At 46.7% G+C, this 24,199-nt stretch overlaps 1 protein-coding gene across 3 annotated transcripts in view; it reads right to left on the bottom strand.

The window, feature by feature from the left end:
* The window catches only part of Ldlrad3 (low density lipoprotein receptor class A domain containing 3), a 243,827-nt gene that overhangs the window by 115,647 nt on the left and 103,981 nt on the right, over window positions 1-24,199 (bottom strand). For all 3 annotated transcript variants that reach the window (XM_075961535.1, XM_075961533.1, XM_075961532.1), the window contains exon 3: window positions 9,287-9,412. In XM_075961535.1, the coding sequence (XP_075817650.1) occupies window positions 9,287-9,412 (126 nt within the window). The remainder of the gene's footprint in view (window positions 1-9,286; window positions 9,413-24,199) is intronic.

The raw sequence follows: 24,199 nt of genomic DNA on the forward strand, positions 1-24,199 counted from the left end.
ACTGCATGGAAGTCATCTCTCCAGGGAAACATCTTCTACCGCACAGTTTGTCTTGCTTCCCCTTCCCCTGAAGGACAATGGGGACAAGGCCCTCTTTTCAATTAGTGATGTGGCTGAGTAGAAATGTCTCTAGCTGCTGTGTGTGGTGGCTCACACCTTCAATTCTAGTACTCCAGGGGCAAAGGTATGTGGATCTCTGTGAGTTCAAGGCAAGCCAGTCTAAATAATGAGCCCTTATCTAAAAACAAACAAACAAACAAACAAACAAACAAACAGTAACCAATCCCCACCCTTGCTTGCTTCGTAATCTCCTGAGACCCAGTGTGGCCAGTGGCCAAACGCTCTAAAATGGCAGTAGCAGGCCCGTGACGTCAATCCTCCTGCTCACAGCATTCGCTTCAGCACCAGAGGAGACTGACAGAAAACGTTCACGTCTGTCATGACGCAGAGAGTGCTGAGTGAGTGTGAGCTGCCTCATGGCTACTAGAGGCCGTCTACTCAGCCACCACACTGACTGAAAGCAGGGCCCTGGGCCGAGTCTCGTCCTCATTCCCCTGCAAGGGACAAGGGAGTGAGGCAGAGTGCCACAGATGTGCTGATTTCCTGTGAGGGTCTTTGTGTGGTTCACAGCTATGATATCTAGCTGTCTGTCCTGGGTACCCAGAGTGTGTGGCCTAGACAAGGAAGGACAGTGGTGATGATGAAGAGGGGTGTCATGGACCTCTAGGAAGAACTGAGCCTGTACCTAGACTGTGTGTGGCAAGAACAGGACCATAGTGGACACCAGGCCCAGTCCTGAGGCTCGGCACAATCTAAGCCAAGTCCGGCTCAGTGTCTCTCCATGGTCCTGAACTGGGGAGTGTGTATTGGATCTGTCAGCTCCATCCTCCCGAGCTTTGTTGACATACTCAGACATCACAGTTGTGTGGACTTGGTCAACTTCCACACTTATAAAAACCTGAAAGATGGTTGATTTTTTTTCCTTTTCACTCAAGGTGGAAAGTTTAATTTGAAAGGTCGGAGGAACTAGGGGAATAGGGTAGGTTAGAGCTCTGGATTTTAAGGATAAGGGACCAGTGTAAAGCCAAACAACGGACATTCAGCCTGATAATGGAAGAGTTAATAATTAAATCACTGTGGGCCAGAGAATGGCTCAACTTAATCAAGCTGGAACCAAGGTCTCCCTGTAGCCAAAACCCAAATGGGGAAATCCAAAACCACAAATCACATTTGGTTTTCGTCCCTGGCAAATCTTCAAACCCAGCCTCCTGTTCATCAGATCTCAGCACAGTGGCCTTCAGCTTCCTTGCACCCTGGTGGGTCATGTCTGTGCAGTCAAAACATCAATACCAATCAACTCAGTCCCACAGCCTGGCAGAGCGGGCAGGCTGGTCCAGGACAGAGCAGGGTAAGCTCACATCGACCTGCAGCTCACAAGGATGCCACCTCTTACTTCATGTTCAGTCTCAGAGGCTTCTGAACTTTCCTAAGAGAGACCAGTCTCGGTCTTGTGTGTGACTGCTTATCTGTGTGTGCAGGCACGCTATGAATCTGCTCATGCTTCTGTGTGTGTGTTTGAAAAATAAGACATTGGTTGACTTTAATAAGTAAACCAACAGGGCCAGCAGCCAGAATATATAAAGAACTAACTTCAACAACCAAAAGGCGAAAGTCAGCAAGACAGAAAAACAGGCAAAGGACACAGAAAGCATTTACCATACAAGGGCCTGCTAACTGGTCAGTAAAACCTTGCCCATGACGTGGAACGATGCATCAGATGGGCCCCACTTAAGGTCCTAAGGCACAGGTTGTTGATGGAGATGTGGAAGAAGAGGCTGCCTCCTGGACTCTGAAGGGGAAGCAGCTGGGGGAGGGGGCTACCTTGGACATCAGTTTATTAATATCTAGTAACTTCACCTCCTGCTCAAAAGAGACCTTAAAACAAATTTAAAAGTGTATGCTAAAGTCACTATCAAAAAACAAAAAAACCAACTGACCCAAATGGTCCCTAATAGAGTCATAACAAAGTAATAGTCTACAGCTTAAATCAGGGTTTCCTGTAAAGGGCACTTAAAGTCACACAGTTGAAGTTTTGTGAGCCATTTTATTTTCATCTGTGTTATAATGACTTGGCTATTGGTACTGATAATTCATAAACAAAGGACACAGCTGTCTTCTAATAAACCTTTATTTGCAAAAACCAATAGTGGGCCATAGAATGCCAAGAGCGGCTGCACAGCATGGAAGAGGAAACAAACTGGTGTGAGGACAGACACACATCACAAGGAGAATAGCACAGGAGAAAAGCAAGGACCTGAGAGTGTGCAGTGTTGTCCCGTGGCCATAAAGTTACTCAAGCAAAAGAACTCCACTTCTATTATGGAATAAAAAACACATGTTGATGAATAAAAACATATATAGCAATGAATATCAGAAGCTCAGGGCAGTGGATGCCTCTGGAGAGGACAGAGACAGGTAGGGGCTCAGAGGGTCCCACCAGAAACCCCTAATATATCTGGAGGCATTGTTTTAAAAATCGAAAGCAAAGAAGGAAGTGAAGAAAGTTTCTGAGACCGAGTAGCAGGAACACAGATTTTTCTCTATTTGACATCTCCTTTCAGGGTGTTTAGAAGACTTCCCTGGGGGCTCGGGTGACAGTCAGTCAGTGGACTGCAGTGCTTGCCTTGCCCTGTGAGCTTGAGGGTCTGGGTTCAGATCTCCAACACCCACAACGGGCTTGGCGACACATGTCTATAACTATAGCAGTGGAGAGGGCAGGGACAAGTGGGTCCTGGAACTCACTGCCAGTTGAGCCAGCAGAACCAGGGAGCTCCAGGCTCATCCAGAGACCTTGTCTTAACAAAACAAATGGCAGATGGTACCTGGGGAGGAACAATGTCAACACTGCCTGGTGGCCTCCGCATGTCCACATGCAGGTACTCACATGTGCATACACACACTCGTGAACATACACACAAATAAAGCAAAATAGAAAAGACTTCACTAGAAACTCTTAATCCATTCTAACAGGAATACTTTTGGCCAACATCTCCTTTCTTTGGGGTTATCGGACATAAACTGGCCCACAAGACACAGTTTTTCAGGATCCACAGGCACACTTGTGTCTGCCGCTCAAGGAGCCAGAGAAACCCTGACATTTGAGCCTCCCTCCTGAGGGGCAGAGAAACAGAGGGTAGTGAAACAAAGGACACGTCCCGAAGCCAGCAGTAAGCTGGCCAAAACACACATGACTACATGTGTGTCTAGAACACTCCAGAAGCCTTGGAGGGGCTCTCGAGTTTCCACCTCCCCTGGCGTCTTCTGTGTCTTCCTTTCCTCAGGTCCTGACAAGCCCTTCCTTCTAGCTCCCAAGCACGGAGCAAACCAGAGGGAGCAAGCCAGAGGCTATCTGCCACCCTGGGCAAACTAACCACAGGCAAGAAAGTCAACAAATACTAGAGGGGACAGAAAAGAAAAAAAAATGTTCTTTAGACTGAGCCTGAACTGCTATCAAAAAGGTTAAATGTTGATAAAGCTGAGATGCAGCCCAGTCTCAGAGAACATGCCTGTCAGTTATGGTACCCAAAGCCATCACTGTGCAGTCTCTAGGCAGACTTGCTCACCAGGGAAGCAGATCTTCTCCAAAGCTGCAGGAAACCCACGTTTTTTTCTTCTGTGTCTTTGAGGACTCTGCAGCTATTACTGTGGTTGGCACAAACACTGACATGCTAGCTCACAGACGGATTGGAGACAGTATTGTCCTACAGGAGGTTATGCTGTGGTATACTTAGCAATACTTGCTCTGCCCCAAATGGCTGTGCTGTCTCCATCCTTTCTAAAGCTTACCAGTCATTACCTGTATGGGAATTTACTCAGTTAACTACAGAGAGGAATATGGTGTCTTCTGGTGTCTATTTCACTGGGGATGGAGAAAAATTGTTTGTGGCCTCAGTTTAACAGATGGACTTGCTAGCTCGGAAGTTCTTTGGGAATTATTATCATAAAAACGTTGGGCTCTGATGGTCGGCTTCCTAGTCCACAGTCCACAGGAAAGCAAGTGAGTCTCTCTCTGCCAGAGGGAGGGAACAGGCCCAGAGAGGAGCTAAGGAAACTGGCTGCCCTGATTTGGCCACACTGAAGAGAGTGGACCACAGGAACAAAGCAGTCATCCAAAAGCAACTGACTGGCTTCGACACAGGAAATGAAGCCATCTGTCTCCAGCAGGATTTAGGACGCGTCCTCTTTACTTCATTGAAAGCCTTTCCCACTTCAAGGGGTTCACATGAAAACTGGCCCCCACCACCCTACGGTGGCTACTACTCACTTCCTAACCTCATGGCCTCTGTAGGGACCCTGTCTCCCCAGTCCCAACTTCCTTGTGAAGTTTACAGTTGGGGGCAGATGAGGCATGCTGAGACTTCCTCATCTCTAGAATGGAGTCTGCGGTCTCCACAAGCCAGGGATGCTTACTAACCACCATCTTGTGGCACATGGGTCCTCCTAGCCTCATGCGTTTCTCTGTAGCTGGACTGTGCTCACTATTCTCCTGGAGTTTGTCTGCCAATAACCACAAGCTTTTACGTTCCAACTGCTACCAGGGCCTGCCCAGCACCCAGGCTACGGGGCTTTAGCTTTAGAAGTCCTTGCCTCTGTGCTCCAACCAGACCTGGCTATGTGCACCCTTATGCTGTAACGAGAATCTGCAAAAGGAAGAGCCATTCAAGCAAGAGGCAAGAAGGCTCCATCTTACCTGCTTTCTTCCCAGCTCTACAGTGCTAGGGCATTTTAGGTTTGAAAGCCCTCCAGAGGCAGCGTGATGCTGGCAGGAGACAGACAGATGACTTAAAGGAGTTCTGCTTCCTGCCGCGTCATAAAGGTTTCCCACACATGATGCCTCCTGTCCAGTCCTCCAAGCCAACTCCACACGTCAACCTTTGCCTTTCGGTGCATGGTTCCCTCAACACCTCTTCTGGTGAGAGCTATTTTTCTCCCAGTGCCTCATGGAGCCCTCTGCTTGAATCCTTCCTCACCTCAAACTGCACACCTAATAGCGACACCCTCTTCACACCTCTGTGCCCCAACCTCTTCCTTATTCTGTGGTAATTATTTCCATTAAAGATACTACCAAGTCCCAGTCCCCCAGGCATTAGTCACGGATGACCCTTTCAGTCTTCCTACCCAGGCTCAGCACCAGCTGCTCCTCACCAGGCATAAAATAAACCCCAAGATTTTGATTTTCCATCATGTTCCCAGCCTACAGATCTAGCTATGTCTTGCTGCAGTACTAAAAGTGAGGGTATGAAGTACCACTGGGCTCGAATTTCAGCTCGCCCACTCAATAGCCATATGATGCTGAGCGAACTATTCAGCTTCTCTAACTCTGGATCGCCTCATCTACAACATGACAATAGAGACTGTGTTTTACGTTTCTGAAGATTAAATGGGCCACCCTCGCCTGTGACCCAGAAGTGCTTAATATGTGTTTGTCATAATTATTGTTGATGGGAGATAGCGTGTTGCATTTGAGTCCACGCTTACATCTGTACCACCTGAGTTAATATTTCAACCTGTCAATTACATAACCATAACAAGGGACTGAACCTTGCCTTGTCTCCATTTCACCCATGACAGCACCCGGGGAAAGCACGGCCTCTCTGTAGGGATGGCGTATACAGCAGGGCTCACACACTCTCAGCGCGAGTGGTCCACTATGTCCTGGAAACAGCATAGAACAGCTTTTGGACCTTGGAATATCCTATGGGACTGTCCTTTAACTGGTACCAGTCCTCTGAGGTTCATCTTCCCCCAAATCATCATGATGAGCCTAACTTAAGGGACGTGATCTCCCCCATCCCCAACTCCCAATGTCGGCTCTACACTGTTGTTGATGGTGTATGAAGAGTCTCCTCTCCCTTGAGGCAAGGACATAGCCCTGCACCCACTGCAGCCCCTCAAAGATGTCTGGCATAGAGACTAAAAAAAGAGGATGAGAATCTGAAAGGCAGGAGGAGCTTGGGCTAATGTGCCAGACAAGATCTGAACCTACTCTCTACGAGCACAAGTGACAACGGAAGACATCTGCATCTTATGAATCTGTTCTGATTGCAGTGGGAGGGACCACCGTCTCATTTAGCCCTCTGATTGGATTCAGTCATTCAGAAATCATTTATTGACTATGGCCTCTAAACAAAGCACTCTGGTAGACCTTCTTCATAAAAAGCTGACACCAGGTAGGAAACAATTTTATAGAGCATAAGACAAAGCCTGAGAAGTTTGCTTAATACATGCAAAATACATAAATACATGTGGAACCTGCAACATGCCTGCACTGGGAACACAGCTGTGGGCCATACCATCCCGTCCTCTCGGGACAGCCACAAGGAAGCAGACAAGCAGTGGTACAGGCATGCAGGGAGAAGTGGATTCTCACGGGCACTCAGCGCTTGTCCCTCTGATGATGTGCTATTTGAAGAAGGCCGAGGGCAGAGGGGGACAGTGACCCAGCACAGCGCTGACAAGTCAGGTACACTTCCAAGAAAGTAGGTTCTGTGGAGTCTTTAAGGAGACGCAAGGACATCACTTTGGAGTACTGGGGGAAAGCGCCCCACTGTGACTCTCAGCTCCCAGTCTATATATAGACGAGGTCTGACTCCTCCAGGTTTACTTATGAGCTGACTGAAGAGACGAAAGGAAAGTCAAGCTGACCTGGAGGTAGTCAGACAATGGACACAGGCTAGCTCTGCAGGGCTCTCAGAGGGTCTACGAGCAGAGGCACATCCTGGCTGACATGTCCTGCCTCAAAGCCGTCATGGGGGGGGGGGACAAATGCAGTACGGGACACGTTGTTTATTTATGTATTTTAGACCCAGCTGCCCTGAAAGCAGCAGTAAAAGCATACCACAGATATCCTTTAATCTGATCTTCATAGACTCTAATGCTCACTGCTAAAAGATATGAATAAAAAAAAAGAAACCCACATTACCACTATCCTTAGACCTTAAACATTAGCAATGATGCCTTAATATCAAATATCACATCACGTCAAGATATCAGTTATCTCAGTATTTTTTTTAAATATTTATTTATTTATTATGTATACAATATTCTGTCCGTGTGTGTGTCTGCAGGCCAGAAGAGGGCACCAGACCTCATTACAGATGGTTGTGAGCCACCATGTGGTTGCCGGGAATTGAACTCAGGACCTTCGGAAGAGCAGGCAATGCTCTTAACCACTGAGCCATCTCTCCAGCCCCCTATCTCAGTATTTTTTAAACAGTGGTTTTACTTAGAGTCAGGAGAAAACAGTCTGCATATCAGGACTGCCTGATCTCTGAAGCCCTCAGTTTACGGGTCCCCCCTTTCTCCTTGCTTCATCCTAGAATTCCTTCTGGATGATTTTTCCACACCCTGGACCTGACACTCTGCCTCTATATACTGTTATGGGCATGTTCCTCTAAACCTGAATTTTCTATAAACTCAATGGTCAGATTTAACATCCTTGTATCAGACAAAATAAACAAAATGCCAGAACATAAACTGAAATTAGTTGTCATGTAGAGAATCAGGAAAATCTCCAAACACATGGGCAAAGACGGCAAGCATATAGTCACTGATATAAAGATGGCCAGGTACTGAAACTGTGTCACAGAAATCTAACACATCTCTTCCACTCTAACAAGCAATCACAAACACACTGGAAACACATGGAAAAACAGAGAGTCACAGAAAGGAAACAAGAGAGAAAAAAAACAAAAGAAAATTTTAGAAATAAAAATCTATAATAACATTAAAACAAAGCAAAACACAGCAGCTGGCAAGCAGGGAAAAACAGACTGGGGACGGGAAAGGAAATACTCGAAGAACTCGAGGAATTTGAAGACAGATCAATAAGAGTATCCCTCTGAATGACAAGGGGCAAAGTGACTGGTAAAAAGTGAACAGAGTCTCGGGGACTGAGGAGACAGACTGGGAATCCAGTCTTGCCACCGGAGTTTCATAAGGACAGAGGCCAGTGCTGGGAGACATTGGAAGAAATGGTAGCTGAAACATAGTATGGCAAAAATCAAAACATAGACTCAGGAAACCTAAGCAAAATGAAGTCAAAGAAATGCCCCAAACCAAGATCCAAATGCGGAGAACCAAAGAGGACAGATGCAGGATCTACAGGTGAATGAGTGAGTGACTGTGGTTTCGCCACTGGAAACCGGAACGGCCTGAGGAAGTGGCCCACCTAAAGTGCTCAGAGGAAAGGACTGCCAGCCCCAAATACCACACGCCATAAAAACGCTCTTAGGAGTGAGGGTGAAAAGAGCATCCCTGCTCAGTGAGAACACAGAGCTGTGTCACCTGCAGCCCTGCCTAAACGCCATGGCTGATGTGGGAGAGACAGGACAAGCCAACTTGACCTTTCCTACCCTAACATTGCAGTGTGTGAGGTCACTGTGGCCCCCCAAAAACTGGAAAAAACTCCATGCATTCAGACCAAGGAGGGGTTAAACCCAGCAGCAAGAATGCTAAGAGGCAAGGTGAGCTGGAGTGAATATGCAAGCATGTGCACGCATGAGTGCATGCATGCATGTGTGTGTGTGTGTGTCTGTGTGTTTGCGTATTGATATGAAATATTATATAGCAGGTCAAAAACATAGTGGTCATAGTCAAGGGTAATTTTGACTCTGTACTATCTGGAATCTTTCTCAAGAATTTATTTCCAAAGAGCATAATTTTTTATGTATATGAGTGATCTGCCTGCATGCATGTATGTGGTTGGAGTTCAGAAGAGTGTGCCACATCTCTTAGGACTGGAGTTGGGATAGCTGTGAGACATTGTGTGGAGGCTGGGAACTGAACCTGGGTCCTCTACAAGAGCTGCAAGTGCTCTTAATTGCTGAGCTCTCTCTCCAACTCTCAGAATATAACAAACAAATCAATGTTTCTAGAGCATTCAGAGAAGCAAGCAAGTACAAAACTATGGGGTGTTGACATAGTCAAGCGGATGAGGTATAAAGGAGCTATGTGGCTCTGGGGAAGCTATGTACCTCTAGCTGAGTCTCCTCAACTGCTCACTGGGGACAACTCACGGGCATCTGCAGTGGGTTTACTATGGCCTTCTCCAAACAGTACCCGAGAATTAAAAAGGTCACATGCCCAGAGGTGCTAAAGAAGATCGTGTGGGTAAAAGCAGGGGACGCCCAAGCATCTGGCTGTGAGGAACACAGAAAGCAGAGTCAAGCCAGCCCAGCAGGCACAGGAGAGCAAAGATCACTACGCCCAAACTCCCAGAACTTACTGCAGTTCTCCTCGTCGCTGCCATCAGGACAGTCCTCAAAGCCGTTGCAGCGGAAGCGGCCAATGATGCAGTGGATGCCGCTGGCACACGGGAAGAAGGTGGGGCCACATTTCGACTTTGCTTTGGCTGCAGGAGGAAAAGACACACAGAGGGCTGTGTCAGGAGATGGGGTTCTCTGGCCACAGCCTCCTTACCCCACTCACCCTGAATGTGCGAAAGCATCCTTTCAGGTTTAGCATGAAGTCCCCAAGGGAACGTTACCACCCCATCCACTACCTGTCAAACACCCAGCCAGCATGGACACCTACAAGCAGCATTTTCTAGAGCTGCCAATCACACTGCTTCAAAAGTCCTTACAGGAACCTGGGAGAAGGCTCAAGCAGTAAGATGCTTGCTACATAAGCATGAGGACCTGATTTTGAACCCCAGAAACTAAACAGAAACCTGATTGCCATGGCATGCACCAGCAATGTCAGCACTGGGGAAGAATAGATGGGTGAAGCCCTGGGGCTCAGCGGCCAACAGAGCCTAATTGCTGAGTCCCAGATCCCAGTAAAAGACCCTGTCTCAAAAACAAGGTGGATGGCTCCTGAAGAACTGAAGTTGACCTCCACGCCCTGCACACACACACACACACACACACACACACACACACCACACACAACACACACACACAACACACACAACACACACACACACACAATCTCCCCACCACATGTGTAAACAAAGCCCTGGGGGAGGCACAGGTTGCACAGTAGCAGTTCAAAAACAGAGGAAAGGACAGGGGAGGGAGGGAGCGGGTGGATGGCAGATACAGAGATGGACAAGAGACACAGAAGCCAGAGAGCCAGTCAAAATGCATTCCCTGAATATCAAAGCAATTGTTGGCGTTTAGCAAGTCCTTGCCACACTAGGCAGGGTGCCAAGGACTTTGCACAGATTTTCTCATTTAATTTACCCAGCAGCCACTCAATGGGATAGCATGCAGAAAAGCAAACAAGACACTCTCAAGACTGTACCTTTCCAAAGACCTGCTTGCAAGGACATATCTTGGCTTCGCTGGAGTTGGGGACTATGGTCTGTGCAATGTGTGGGGACATCCTACCTCTAGGAGAGCCTATGCAAATGCCCAGTTGAGTTTATGCTAACATTTGCATTTCCTTTGAGTCTGGGTTCAGGAACATATGAGGCAGTGGGTGCTTGTGATGGATAACAGTGGCTGTCAACTTGACTGGATCTAGACTGCCTAGGAGACAAGCCTCTGGGCAAGTCTGTGAGCAAACATCTCGGTTAGAGTAAATGAGATGGGAAAACCAGAAAGGGAGAGGTGCACTGGAAATCATCTATGCTTGCTGCCTGCAGATGCAGTGTCATCAGGGGCCACAAGCTCCTGCCCCACCACGAGGAACAGCACCTTCCAACTGTGAGTCAAAACGAACCCTTCCTTCAGCAGCTCCTGTCCGGGTACCAGGGTGTCACAGCAGCGGGAAAAGTGACTAAGACAGTGCCCAGTTGATCAGCCCTGGACAAACACTGGTGCTGAGTCTGAAATGACTTTGTCTGGTGTGCAGCCATTCACACATGCTGTTGAGATCCGAAGGAACTGGATGCATCCTGTATGAGTGCTCTAAGGGAGAAGCCTGGGGAGTCAAGGCTTGGGCCTCTCTGGGTACCACTGCCATCATGTTTTGCCTATAATGAATTTGCATTGTATCCTTTTGATGTCATAAACCAGGGTCCTGGAGATGACCGTATGCTGAGCTCCAAGAGTCCTAAGAAAAGATGAGTGCCGACATAGACAGGTATGATGGGTATGGCTTCTGTCACTATTTTGTGGATGTGCTTTAAGGATCAAGTGACTCACTCAAGTTCCCACAGCTAGGTAATCTAGTATTGAGAGGAGGCTTAGGCATGTGGACTCCAGAAGCCATGACCTCAATCAACCTAACGGCATGCTTCTCTGCCACAGGCTGTCACTTTTCCCAACAGAAGCCTGACTCTTGTACTAAAGAAATTCATTTTGTACACCTGCTGTACAAACAGTTTGAACAGAAACAGTTGTAACTTGGGCTTGATTTACGGTCCTGCTAAGCCCAGTAGCCCTGGGGGGTGATGCTCTTTCTAGTTAATGGTGCTGTCTGCTCTGAGTGTCGATTAGAGACAGAAGATGAGATCTATGGCTAAGTGCAGGTAGCGGCCCCACTGAGCATCTCTCCAGCATCCTGTCTGAGAGGCTGGACCCACACTCCTCCAAGAAGGAAAAGGCTATTTCTTAGGGGCAAATGGACAGTAAATCGCTGCATGTTCCCACCGTCTGCAAGTGCCAACTTAGGTCAACAGGGTTTTTGTGAGTTCTTCACAAAGCACAAACTCAGAGTTCTGGGCTCAAACTCAGACTCCATTTTGATGACTCTGGACAAGTTTCTGAATATTGCTGAGCCTCAGATTCTTCATCAGCTAAATGGATAAATGGAGGCAAAACCTGCTCTCTGGGGGTCATGTAAGATGGAGATGGTTGGTCTAAAAGCTCAAGTAGAGACAATGGCATTGCCTGCTTCTCTTCCCACCATGACAAAGCATCGGACAGAAGCCCGTGTGTAGCTATTTCCTCTCCAGAAAGAGGCTCAGAAGAACCAGAAAACTAGTAAAAATGAGAGGCTCAAGAGGGCCACAAATTTACACAACTTATAAGGCCCTTCCTCAAAGTTATATAGGTAAGTACACAATTGTTAGGGGAGAGGAGACTCTTCAGTGGAGTTGCCTACATGGAGGTCTGTGGATACAATTCTGTGAGTCATCACCCAGGTTTTAAGTCACCCACGGTCCTGTAAGTAACCGCAGTAAACCCACTGGCCGGAAAGCTAGGTTTGGGGGAAATCTCTTCTTTGGTCTGTCATCAGTGCACTAACTGCCCAGCATCAAGAGACATTTGCTTATGTTCCTTTAGGAAAAGGCAAACAACAGAGCTGGGGGTCAAACACGGACCGGCAGAACCAAGGATGAACTGGGGAGAAGCCATTATGTGGTTCCTGGGATGGGTGATGAGACCAACTGAGGCTGGTCCATCTGGAAGGACAGCTCCTTGGTCACAACTAGGGCAGCTGTGGCAACAGTAAGGTAGGCTCCAGCTGTAGGTGACAGACATGGGTCTCTGGGAGGCATATGAGAACTAGAGAGTACCAGGACATAGTTTGGCGACACCCATCTGTAAGTGCAGAGCATGGTCTATCAAATACCTAGTTCCCAGGTCTCACAGACCTTTCATTTTGACATCCATGTAATTCCATTACCTTGCAGAGGAGGGGACATTCCCATCTGGTCAAGGCAACCATGTCGCTCCTTTTCTCTTCCTAAATCTACACTGGGTAAGGGACATCAGTCTTTGCTGGAATGAGTGTTCTGGTCTGCACAGATCTCCAGCAGATGCAGTCTCTCTCCGGGGCACACGCTTGCCCGCTGGCCCATCTCAGAGAGCTGGTGGGGGCAGGCGCTCTCTCCCAGGGCTACCGGCTCTCCACCCCAGTGTCTCTGCAGAAGCCCCATCTTCACCATGCAGTTTTGCAATGAGTGAGTCAACGAGCCCCTCCCCTGAACTCCTCCAGCAGATCCAGCAGGGGAAGCGACTCCTTCAGAGACCATGTGTTCTCAAATATTTCAGTGAACACATATATGGGGACAGCCTTGCTACAGTTTGGAAATGGTTAGAGTATGTCCCTCCCCAGGGTTCCTGTGTGGACATTCAATCCATATGTTGCGGCAAGGACTTAATCTGAACAATCAGAGTGGGATGGGATGACCAAATCCTGGCTGCATTATAAGGAGAGGTATATACACGCATTCCCTGTCTCTTACCATGTGATATCCTGGGCTATCGCAGGACTCTGCCAGCAAGGAGGTTATCACCATGCATGTCTCCTCTATAGTTGAGAAGGAACATCTTTCCTTTATAAAGTTACCCATCCAAACACTCCTGTATTGCTGGTGAGAGTGCACACTGGTACGGCCGCTTTGAATATTAGTATGGTGATTTTCTCAGAAAATTAGGAAACAACCTTCCTCAAGACCCAGCAGTACTACTTTTGGGTATATATCCAAAGGATGCTCAATCATACCACAAGGATATATGCTCAACTATGTTCACAGCAGCATTATTTGTCATAGCCAGAACCTGGAAACAACCTAAATGCCTCTCAACTGAAGAATGGATAAAGAGGATGTGGTACATTTACATAATAGAGTACTACACAGTAGAAAAAATAGTGACATCTTGAAAATTGTGGGCAAATGGAAGGATCTAGAAAACATCATATTGAGTGAAGTAACCCAGACCCAGAAATATAAAATGTACTCACTCATAAGTGGCTTTTAGACATAAAGCAAAGAAAACCAGCCTACAGTTCACAACCCCAGAGAACCCAGACAACAAAGAGGACCCAAAGAGGAACTTACATGGATCTAATCTACATGGAAAATAGAAAAAGACAAGACCTCCTGAGTAAATTGGAAGCATGGGGATCATGAGAAAAGGTAGAAAAGGGGGAAGGGAGGAGAGCATAGAAAAATATATAACTCTAGAAAAGCAAGAATAAAATAAAGTTACCCATCCTCCATGATTTTATTACAGAACTACTAAACAGATCGACACAACCCTACTTTGCCAGATTCTAATTATGTCACAGTATCCACAGAGCCGGTGACCTTATCGTTCCTTTCTTCCTGATGTTAGCATTACAAGACCAGATGCTATTCTCAAAGATCACAGCCACGAGGACAGCATGGGGCCAATCCTAACATTAGTTGTTCCAAGTCGAGTCTAACACTGGTGTCCTAGATATAAGAGTAACTGTGAGAAGAATATCTACAAGCAAACCACAGACTACTTTGTGAGTGTCCCCATTTTCCTTTTTAGTATTATTATTATTATATTTATTTGTCTTATATCTAGACCACAGTTTCCCTTCCCTCATCTCCTCTCATTCCCACTTCCCCACCTCCCCTCGGCCCTCCTCCAATCCACTCCACTTCCATTTTGTCAAGAAAAGGGCAGGCCTACCATGGAAATCAACAAAACATGGCATGTCAAGTTGCAGTGAGACTAAGCACCTCCTCTTGTATTAAGGCTGGACAAAGAGACCCAGTATGAGGAGTAGGGTCCCCAAAACTAGAAAGAGTCAGAGACAGCCCCTGCTCCCACTGTTAGAAGTCCCATAAGACTACACAACTGTCATATATGTGCAGAGGGCCAATATCAGTCCCATGCAGGCTCCCTGGTTGGTTCAGTCTCTGTGAGCTCCTATGCACCCAGGTTAGTTGATTCTGTGGATTTTCTTGTAGTGTCCTTGTCCCCTCCGGCTCCTACAACCCTTCATCCTCCTTCCAAAGGATTCCCTGAGCTCAGTCTAATGTTTGGCTGTGGGTCTCTGCAGCTGCTTCCATTGGCTGCTGGATGAAGGATCTCTGATGACTACTGGGCTAGGTGCTGCTATGCGTAGAGCGGAATGCAGTTAGGCTTCATCACATTGACATTTTCCCTCTAGCCATGTCTAGGTCCACCCTAGAGTTTTGAACCATCCAGCCTCTGGGCCCTGATGCTCCAGGCAGTGTGAGAGGTGGGCTCACTCTTTTGGTAAGGGTCTCAGGCTGGATCAGTCATTGATTGGTCACCCCCACAATCTTTGCCCCACCTTACGCCAGCAAATGCCATAGGCAGGACACACTGTAGGTCAAAAGTTAATTCTCCCCACTTCAGTAAGAACCAAAATCATTTGTTTCTTATACAAAAAAAAAAAGCTGTAGTCTCATATATAACTGGTTGTTGTCCTAGCAAAAAAGACCCTTTTAGAATTTGAAATCTTAATCAATTTTGCCTATTTTGTAAAAATTTCCACTTTACCTGTGTATGATACAAAACAGGTTTAAAGGGGGGAAACATGCCCCATTGTTAGCCAGTATCAAAATGTCCCCAGCTCCCGCTCCCTAGAGACAGCTATGTGGTGAACAGTGCAGAAGGAAGATGGTAAGGATAGAGGTGGCTGAGTCTCTGCCTGCAATTCAAGCTGTGTCCTCAAGAGGGAACTAATCTCAATCCACACAGGCTGATGCCAGAAAAACGGGTATATATCATATATGTTATATCCTGGTTTTGTATGATACCCCACGGGACAGTCACAGCCAGCAGTTGTCTCTGCTATGCATCCCACTCACACTAACGTACAGACCGCTCTGCAGTGGTCCGGAAGGAGATCCACAGGCGGCAGATAGGACATGTTAAAGTGCATGTACAATGAGGGAATGAAGACTGTTCAAGGAGATGGAAGAGCACGTGGTAGGGCCCAGAGGGCTGCACGATGTGGAAATGAAGAAACCACGAAGGTCACAGGAATGTACTACTTCTAGCAGTGAATGTACTTGCAATCTTTTCTTCAGCTACAAAACTGGATCTTGGAGCTGGCAAGATGGCTCAGTGGACAAAGGCACTTGCCACATAGGTCAAACGACCTGCATTATTTGAGTCCCAGAACTCACAGAAAAAGTAGAGAACAGACTCCTGAATGTTGTCTTCTGACAACCGGGTGCTCGGTTCCTAGCTCTCTCTCTATCCCCTTCCTACCAACACACATACAGCACACACATAATAAATGAATAAAATAAAAATACATTTTCCTTAAGAAAAATACTGCAAACCAGTTGGAATTCAATTCATTGTAACATTATTGAATGAATGTTACACAAAAGTATAAATTAGAAAGAAACCAAATTATAAAATGCAGGCAATTTAAATCATTGTGACCACCTCCCGAAGGTGAACACACACATTTAACCATTACCGGCTGAAATCATCACCGGCTTGAAGGTCAGAACGATGTGGACATTTTCCGAATGTCTGAAATTGCAGCTAGATTGGGTCCCTTGGCTGGCTTTCTAAAACATCAAATTGGGGTCCCTTTTCAAAGTCAAAAAATGACTTCCAGCTGGTGGTCAAGAAAGCAAAGACAGAAATACAAAACAAGAGCGTCTTAAAAACAGCCTGCCTGGGTTTTGTTAAAAGTCTGGGGAAGGGGAGCTTGTCCGCTGAGGTCTCAAAGAGGGTGATAAACAGCCCAGAAATTCAGATCCACACTGAGACTTGAAGCCTGTACAAATCATTATTGCTGAGAAAAAAAGCCCTCTGCTTGTTGCAGCAGCTCAGTTCCACATGAAGGCTGTGTGGACTCCAACTTTTATTGACCAGATGTGGCCATGTATTCTTTTTCCCTAAAATAACATATTGACTGCTTGAGATGTGAGAGAAAGGGCAGCAGATGCAATCTAACTGGAATATAAAAATGGAAAAAAAAATGTGGTTGAAACAGTGTTACCAGAAGATTCTCTAATAGAAAAATCCTCCCAAACATCTCCTCTCTTATGTCTCAGAAACGAGGTTCCCAGTCTGCATTTAAGGTGCCAGAAGGGATCAGGGTTCACAGGAAGTTTCTGTTTCAGCTATATGGCATAATCAACGAGACCTAGACAAGGAATTTACTCTCCCACAACCCCCAAGTCCTTACTGTGAAAAGCAGAAAGGCACCAAGAGGCCTAACCAGTTGTTTGAAGAGAGAATCTAGTGTGCGCCTGCTACCAAGTACAGATTCGTGCTTCCTGACAGGCCTGTGCCTCCAGCTTCTTGCCCTGACAAAGATGAGGTGGAAACCACTGTCATCATTACAGGGCTTAAGGCTGACTCTATGCTTCTCCTTCCCTCCCCACTCCCTCTCTCCCCTTCTCTTTCTCCTTCTCTTAAACACTTCTTGGTCATTGGTTGCCTTGGTCATGGTGTCTCTTTATAGCAACAGAACAATAAAGGCAGAATCCAAGTTTCTATGACGCCTTTACCACGAGTCAATGAGGCTCCGGACAATCCTGCAATGATCCCACCATCATCTGAACACAGCAACCCTGAGCCTAAACTTTAACAGAGCTGCACATGTGAAAACCTGCAAGGCTTAAAGAGAAATGCAAAACTGCATGGCAATGCACATCTTTAACTCCAGCACTCAGGAGGCAGAGGACGACAGCCCTCTGTGTGGTCAAGGCCGGAAGGATCTACATATGGAGTTGGATTCTAGGCCAGCCAGGGCTACATCATGAGACTCTATCTTGAAACAAAGAAACAGAAGGGCAGGGCAAAACAAAACCAAAGCTACCCAAATCCATAGAACTGAAAGACTATGCAAAAACCAGACAATATGAAAGATTAATAAAAGACACTATCCCTAGGAACAAAACAAGGTTTTTAGGAAGACAAATTTATATGCCCTGAAATAAGAAGCCTGGCCCAATACCTGGGACAAATTAATAGAGATGACAGGAGATGCCAACATCTTCAATGACAAATACAATAGGCTGAAGATCAGCAGGGAAATAAGAGTCGTTGGAAACACCATACAAAAAATGTAAGGGCTGAGGCTAGTTTGGTTGGCAATCTAGCATGTAAAGCCCTGAGTTCAATCCCCAGGACTTCACAAGCCAGGTAGCTGTAATCACAGCATAGGAGAAAGGAAGCCACAAAACCTTTCTCAGCTACACAGAGAGCTCAAGCAGTGCCTGGGTTACATAAGAACTTGTCTCAAAAAATAAAATGAAATAAAATAAAAGATTTAAAACAGACTCAACAGAGAGCACCCAAGGAGTACAGAATATACATGTTGGGTATACAGAAAACATTCTCCCAGATAGACCAAATGCAAGGTCATGATGGAAACTTCAGTGAGTTTTAAAATACCATAATTAAAAGTGTGTCTCTTCAGCCACAGTAGAGTGAAACCAGAAACCAGCGACAGAAGGAAGTTGGTGAAATTCACAAACATGTGGCTATCAGGTGGCATACTCATCCAAAACCCATGGGTCAGACAAGAGAGATGAGAACAGGAATAGTTGGAGACTATACATAGAAACAAAAAGCACTAAAATGTGAAGAATTCAAGTACGTCGGGGCCAAAAGAGAAATCTGTAGCTGTGAATGTCGGTATTAAAAATGAAGAAAGACTGCAAATCCATAAAAAATAATTAGTACCGAGAAACAGAGCCATCAAAGCTGCAGAGTGGAAGATGAATTCGGGAAAATCAATGGCATTTCTACACACCCACCATCAAGAATCAAAATCAAAATTAAGAAAACAACCTCATAACTTCAAAACCAATCAAAATCCTTAGGAATATATTGGACAGAAGCTATGTAAGGCTTGGCTACTGAAAACTGAAAACCACCCTTCAAAGAAATGACTCAATAAACAGAAAAGAATCTGTGGGGCTTTGACTGGGAAGTGTTTGAGCACCTGATCCCCAGCACGTGGCACTGTTTCAGAATGATTATAGAAGCCTTAGGATGTTGGGACTTCCTGCAAGCACACGGCGAAGGGTAAGGGAGGGGCTGACGTGAAGTTTTATAGCTTGGCCCCACTTGCTGGCTACACTCTACTTCCTATTTGTGGACACGGTGTAATTGACTCACCTGTCCTGTTCCTCCTGTCCCCGTGCCCTCGATGCCACGATCGGCTGCATCCATTCTTAAACCAGAATCTAAAACGAACCCTGCCTGCCCGAGGATGATTTTGCCAGGTATTTTGTCGTAGCAGTGAGGATAAACATCTCCCATTTGTACAATATGAGATCAACATTTGTGAAGGGCAGATCTCCCCACGGCAACCTACAGATCTAGCACAGTCCCTGCGAAATCTCACTTGACTTAAAAGCAGATCCTAACTTCATACGAAGGATGCAGGGGCCTCAGAGCAGTGAATGCTCCATTAAAAGAACAACGTTGGAAGGCTAACGCATCTTGATCTCAGAGCATTTTTGCATTTGGCCAGAAGAGTCAGGTCTATGGGGTGTTGGAGTAAGAGTGTACCTGTGGACTAACAAAATAAAACTGATAATCTTTTATAGATCATTGATGTTTGGCAAGAGTGCCAAGAAAATTCACTGTGGTAAAGGAATAATAATCTTCAGCAAAGCCTGGGACACCCAGAAATTCATATGCAAAGGAACGAACTTGAATGCCTACAGTCTATATTCTGTAATATTACATAGGAATGGAAGGCTGATACGTGATATCCTGTATATAACCTGGAAAACATTATGCTAGATAAAGAGGCTAGGCACAGAAGGCTACAAATACCAAGCCCACTTACATGAAATGTCCAGAAAAGGCAAATCCTTGGAGAGATGGAGGTCAGTGTTCCCATGGAATGGGAGGGGGTAGGGAGTAACAACTAATGGGTACGAGCATTTCTTCCTGGGATGACGAAATGTTCTAAAATTGGGGACAGAACTGCACAGCTTTCTGATATAACCAAATAAAGAAACCAAATTTTATGAGAATTCCTGAGACCTAAGAAGATGGGTGACATCAGAAATAAAAAGAGTGGCTCCTTTTCTGGAAGGTTCTGAATTAGCTGAATTCCTCTCCAGTTCTGGCTTGCTCCCAGGGAACACATGGCAACGCTGGGATGACGAGCAGGGGAAAGTCTCGGGACACGAATGGTATCTAGGGATGTGGGTCTCCCGACACGATGGGTATCTAGGGATGCTGGTCTCCCGACACGATGGGTATCTAGGGATGCGGGTCTCCTGACCGATGGGTATCTAGGGATGCTGGTCTCCCGACCGATGGGTATCTAGGGATGCTGGTCTCCCGACACGATGGGTATCTAGGGATGCTGGTCTCCCGACACAATGGGTATCTAGGGATGCTAGTCTCCTCACACAATGGGTAGCTAGGGATGCTGGTCTCATGACACAATGGGTATCTAGGGATGCTGGTCTCCTCACACGATGGGTATCTAGGGATGCTGGTCTCATGACACAATGGGTATCTAGGGATGCTGGTCTCATGACACAATGGGTATCTAGGGATGCTGGTCTCCCGACACGATGGGTATCTAGGGATGCGGGTCTCCTCACACGATGGGTATCTAGGGATGCTGGTCTCCTCACACAATGGGTAGCTAGGGATGCTGGTCTCCTGACACGATGGATAGCTAAGGATGCTGTCAGCCTGCAGGCCACAAAGCGATCTGTCAATCGTTTTCACCCGGAAGAAAGGATGAGGGCAATACTTTTAATTTTGTAATTGTTTCTCCCCCATCGCCGTGTGTGTGGTGTGTGTGTGTCTGTGTGTGTAAGAACTCACTAATGTAGACCAGTTCTGACTTTGAACTCAAGAGATTCACCTACCATTTCCTTCTGAGCGCTGAGATTATAAACATACACCACTATGCTCAGCCTGTTTTTCTTAAAGAAAACAAACAAATCTCACTATTTTAAGAAATCAATGTTAAGAACCAGATGGCCTTGGGTCTTTACTTTCTCAGGTGCAAAATGGTATGCTGAAATGGCCCTTCCAAGCGGCCTGGGGCTGAACGAGAAGGTGAAGCGGTTTTATTATCATAAGCACTGCCCCCTACTTTTTAAAGTGCCCACCCAGAACGGCTTATATGAGGAAATGGGAGATATGGACCTCTTAACATAGTTTACTTTATCCAGGAACAATTAGCATGTGGACTGGGCCATTTTATGAGCCAATAAGTGATTAGGACTAACAGTTGACATTTCTCACTGCTACATTATAATCAACCCAAAGAGGGACTGGCCAAGTACCCAGCTGCCATGGTAACAAAAAGTTTTTGTCAGTCTAGTTCATCTTCTTGACCTAAATGCTTTCTATTGTCAGGATGGACTCTGTGTCTCAGTCTACTGCATAGCCATGGGGTCCTTTCTACTTTCTAAAGCTAATAGCATACTACAACTCAAAACCAAGAGGACAGCCAGTCACTTGTGGGTCTTTGTCCTGGCCTCACTAGAGTGCGCCGTGCATAGCAGTGACTTAGTAAGATGTATTAAGCCACCTTCCAGCATCCACGGGTCCAAGCACTGGTGAAAGTTCTCATCCTCACTGTAGGCAGAGGAAACAGAGAGAGCTAATGCTTGTTAATTGCTCCTCCAGGCTCTTCTTGTTATTCCCTATTTACACTGCCCCAAAGCACAGGGGTGAGAATCATTTCCAACATCACAGAGAGGATACCAACAGAGTTTAATAATTTGCCCAGGGACACGCTTTACATATACATTTATTTCTTATAAATTTATAACCTGCTTTCACAAATCTTTTAAGTTGGTTTAGAAAAACAAAGCTGTTAAAAATAAGGAAAAGTGGATGCTATGGGAAAGCAGAAGCAAAGGAAAGAGACACACAAAATGTTCTCTTGTGAAGTTACTCCCATCAGGGATCAATGTTTAGCCCGAATTTCCCAATAGTCAAAACAATAAAGAAAACATGGTCAATAGCGGGAGGGGGGGGCAAATTGACAGTCTTTTTTTAAAAAATATTCATTTATTTATTATGCGTACAATATTCTGTCTGCGTGTATGCCTTCAGACCAGAAGAGGGCACCAGACCTCATTACAGACGGTTGTAAACCACCATTTGGTTGCTGGAATTTGAACTCAGGGCCTTCGGAAGAGCAGGCAATGCTCTTAATCATTGAGCCATCTCTCCAGCCCCACAAATTCAGTCTTAAAGCCTAACTTTTTAGGAATTGAGAGATTTTTGGTACTCCTCCATAACCGCAACACACACACACACGCACACACGCACACATGCACACACACACACACACACACACACACACACACACACACACACACACTTGTGGCCACTAAAGATTTGAACTCAGGTCAAACCGAATCAGTCAGTAAAGGGCTCTCCACTGTATACACATGCAGAAAGCACAGGCATGAGCTCAGAACTCAACATTCCACACTCACTTCCTCAAAAGTGTGGTAGAGTAACTTGGGACATGCAAGTTCAAATCTCAGCTCTGCTCCCTTCAGGCTACACGGTCAGCTTCTAGACCCTAAATTCCAGTTCAAATCTCCGCTCTGCCACCTTCAGGCCACATGGTTATCTACAGGATCTTAAGCTCCAGCGGCTCAGTTTCCTCAGCTTGTCAAAGGCCTGTGAGACGGGGCGGGGAGGAGGAGAGGGAAGGGATGTGCAGCCAATGGGAAATGCCAGGCAGGCAGAGGAGGTTACAAGACACTTCCAAGTATCACTAGATTCTATGTGTGACCTGGGAGCTGTCAAGATTGCCATTACTCCAAACCATTATTCCTAATAACTAAAAAAAAGTCAGGCAGACATTCCCGGAAAGCTCAACAAGCATCCACCTTGGGGCTGGAAACTCCCCAGCTAAGGGGCTGGTTCTAGTTTCACCCTCTCTCACTGTGATGAAACAACTCAGAGGAAGAGCTTATCTGACTGACAAGCTCAGGTCATAACTCATCACTGAGGAAAGTCAGATGAGGAACTCAAGCAGGAACCAAAGCAGAAGCCACTCCCTCACTGGTGTATTCTCAGCTGGCCTATACAGTTCAGGCCCTACCTGCCTAAGGATGGTACCACCCACAGTGGGCTGAGCTCATCAACCATCAGCCAAGACAGTGCCCCACAGCCACAGCCACAGCCACAGCCACAGGCTAATCTGATGGAGGAGATTCTTCACTTGAGGTTCCCCCTTCCTAGGTGACTCTTGGTTGTGTCAATTTGACAATAAAACTAACCAGGCCAGCACTGAATCCATTCCACCACACTCAAAACCATTGCCAGAGAGGCTAACAGTGCAGACAGGACTTCCTCACTGACTAGTGTCTGTGCCAGGATGTGCCCCAGACTGCCCGACCTCAGGGCCCCATCCACTCTGCTGCTTCCAAGGTGAGGGCAGTGTCTGGATGAGACGTGTGTGGAACCTGCTGCAGCAGTGACTGGGGTACAGAAATGGATGGAGTCACCCAGGGACAGTAGAGTAGATGGGAAGGCTGAGCCCACCCCCGGAAGAATAATGATCCGGGAAAGCGGACTGAAAAGGAAGAAGGGTTGAAACTAGAAGGCATGATTGGATAGAATACCAACTAGCCATGGAGGGAAGAGGAAAATGTGGTCAACCTCACCCAGTCCTGCTTGAAAGACAAGGAAGGATGCCAACGTCTGCCAACTTTGACAGTAGATTCCCGGGGAACTGTGCAGCAAATTCATTACGGGGGCAGATGCAGAAGCCAGGATATGGGCTGTCAAAGGCACATATTCAGGCACAGCAAAGGAGAAAGGGTGGAGCAAGCAGAAGCTGAGCCCACGGGAGAGACTAGAGGATAAGAACAGGCAATTGTACAAAAATTCCCAAACCTGGGTATGGAATAGACTGACCCAGGGAAATACGACACAAGCCTGTGGCCCCACCTAGACCCGTGAGCCAGTCCTGTGTAACCTGTCTCCAGTCCACAAGGGACCCTGACTGTCAGAAAGCATGGAAGAAGGCACTGTTTGTCAGTGTGCTACAGAAACTTCCTAGGGCTCATCTGAGAGCCACTGCTTCCGGAAGGCCTGGGGTGATGCTGATGCAGCCAGTCCAGCCCCCAGGAAACACGGACTCCAGACCTTGAGGTCTGAGGTATAGACCTCAGCGTGGCAGCAGCAGCAACCACCTCGGCTGCGGTTGCAGTCAGACGATCAGACTTGCCTCAGGCCTATTGAGCCAGACTCATCGGTTTACAGAACCCTCCCCACAACGCCAGCTTCCAAGCACTTACAAAGCTGGAGGCACCAGGGATGACACTCCAGGGAGGGTTGGGGAGTTGAGGTCACTGGTGAGGAATCTGCCAGACATGATCAGCGCACAGCGCCTTGGGATGCACCTGCTGTGTTTCTGTGTGGAGGACGGCACATGTGTGCACATGGAGGTCAGAGGACAACCTCTTTGTCTCAGACAGAGTGTCTCACTGGCCTGGAATTCTGTGTATGGGCCAGTCTTAGCTGGCCCTCCAGCCTCCAGCCTCCAGCCTCTAGCCTCCAGCCTCCAGCCTCCAGCCTCCAGGGGTCTT

The sequence above is a fragment of the Microtus pennsylvanicus genome, chromosome 2 (assembly GCF_037038515.1).
Source record: "Microtus pennsylvanicus isolate mMicPen1 chromosome 2, mMicPen1.hap1, whole genome shotgun sequence".
Taxonomy (NCBI): domain Eukaryota; kingdom Metazoa; phylum Chordata; class Mammalia; order Rodentia; family Cricetidae; genus Microtus; species Microtus pennsylvanicus.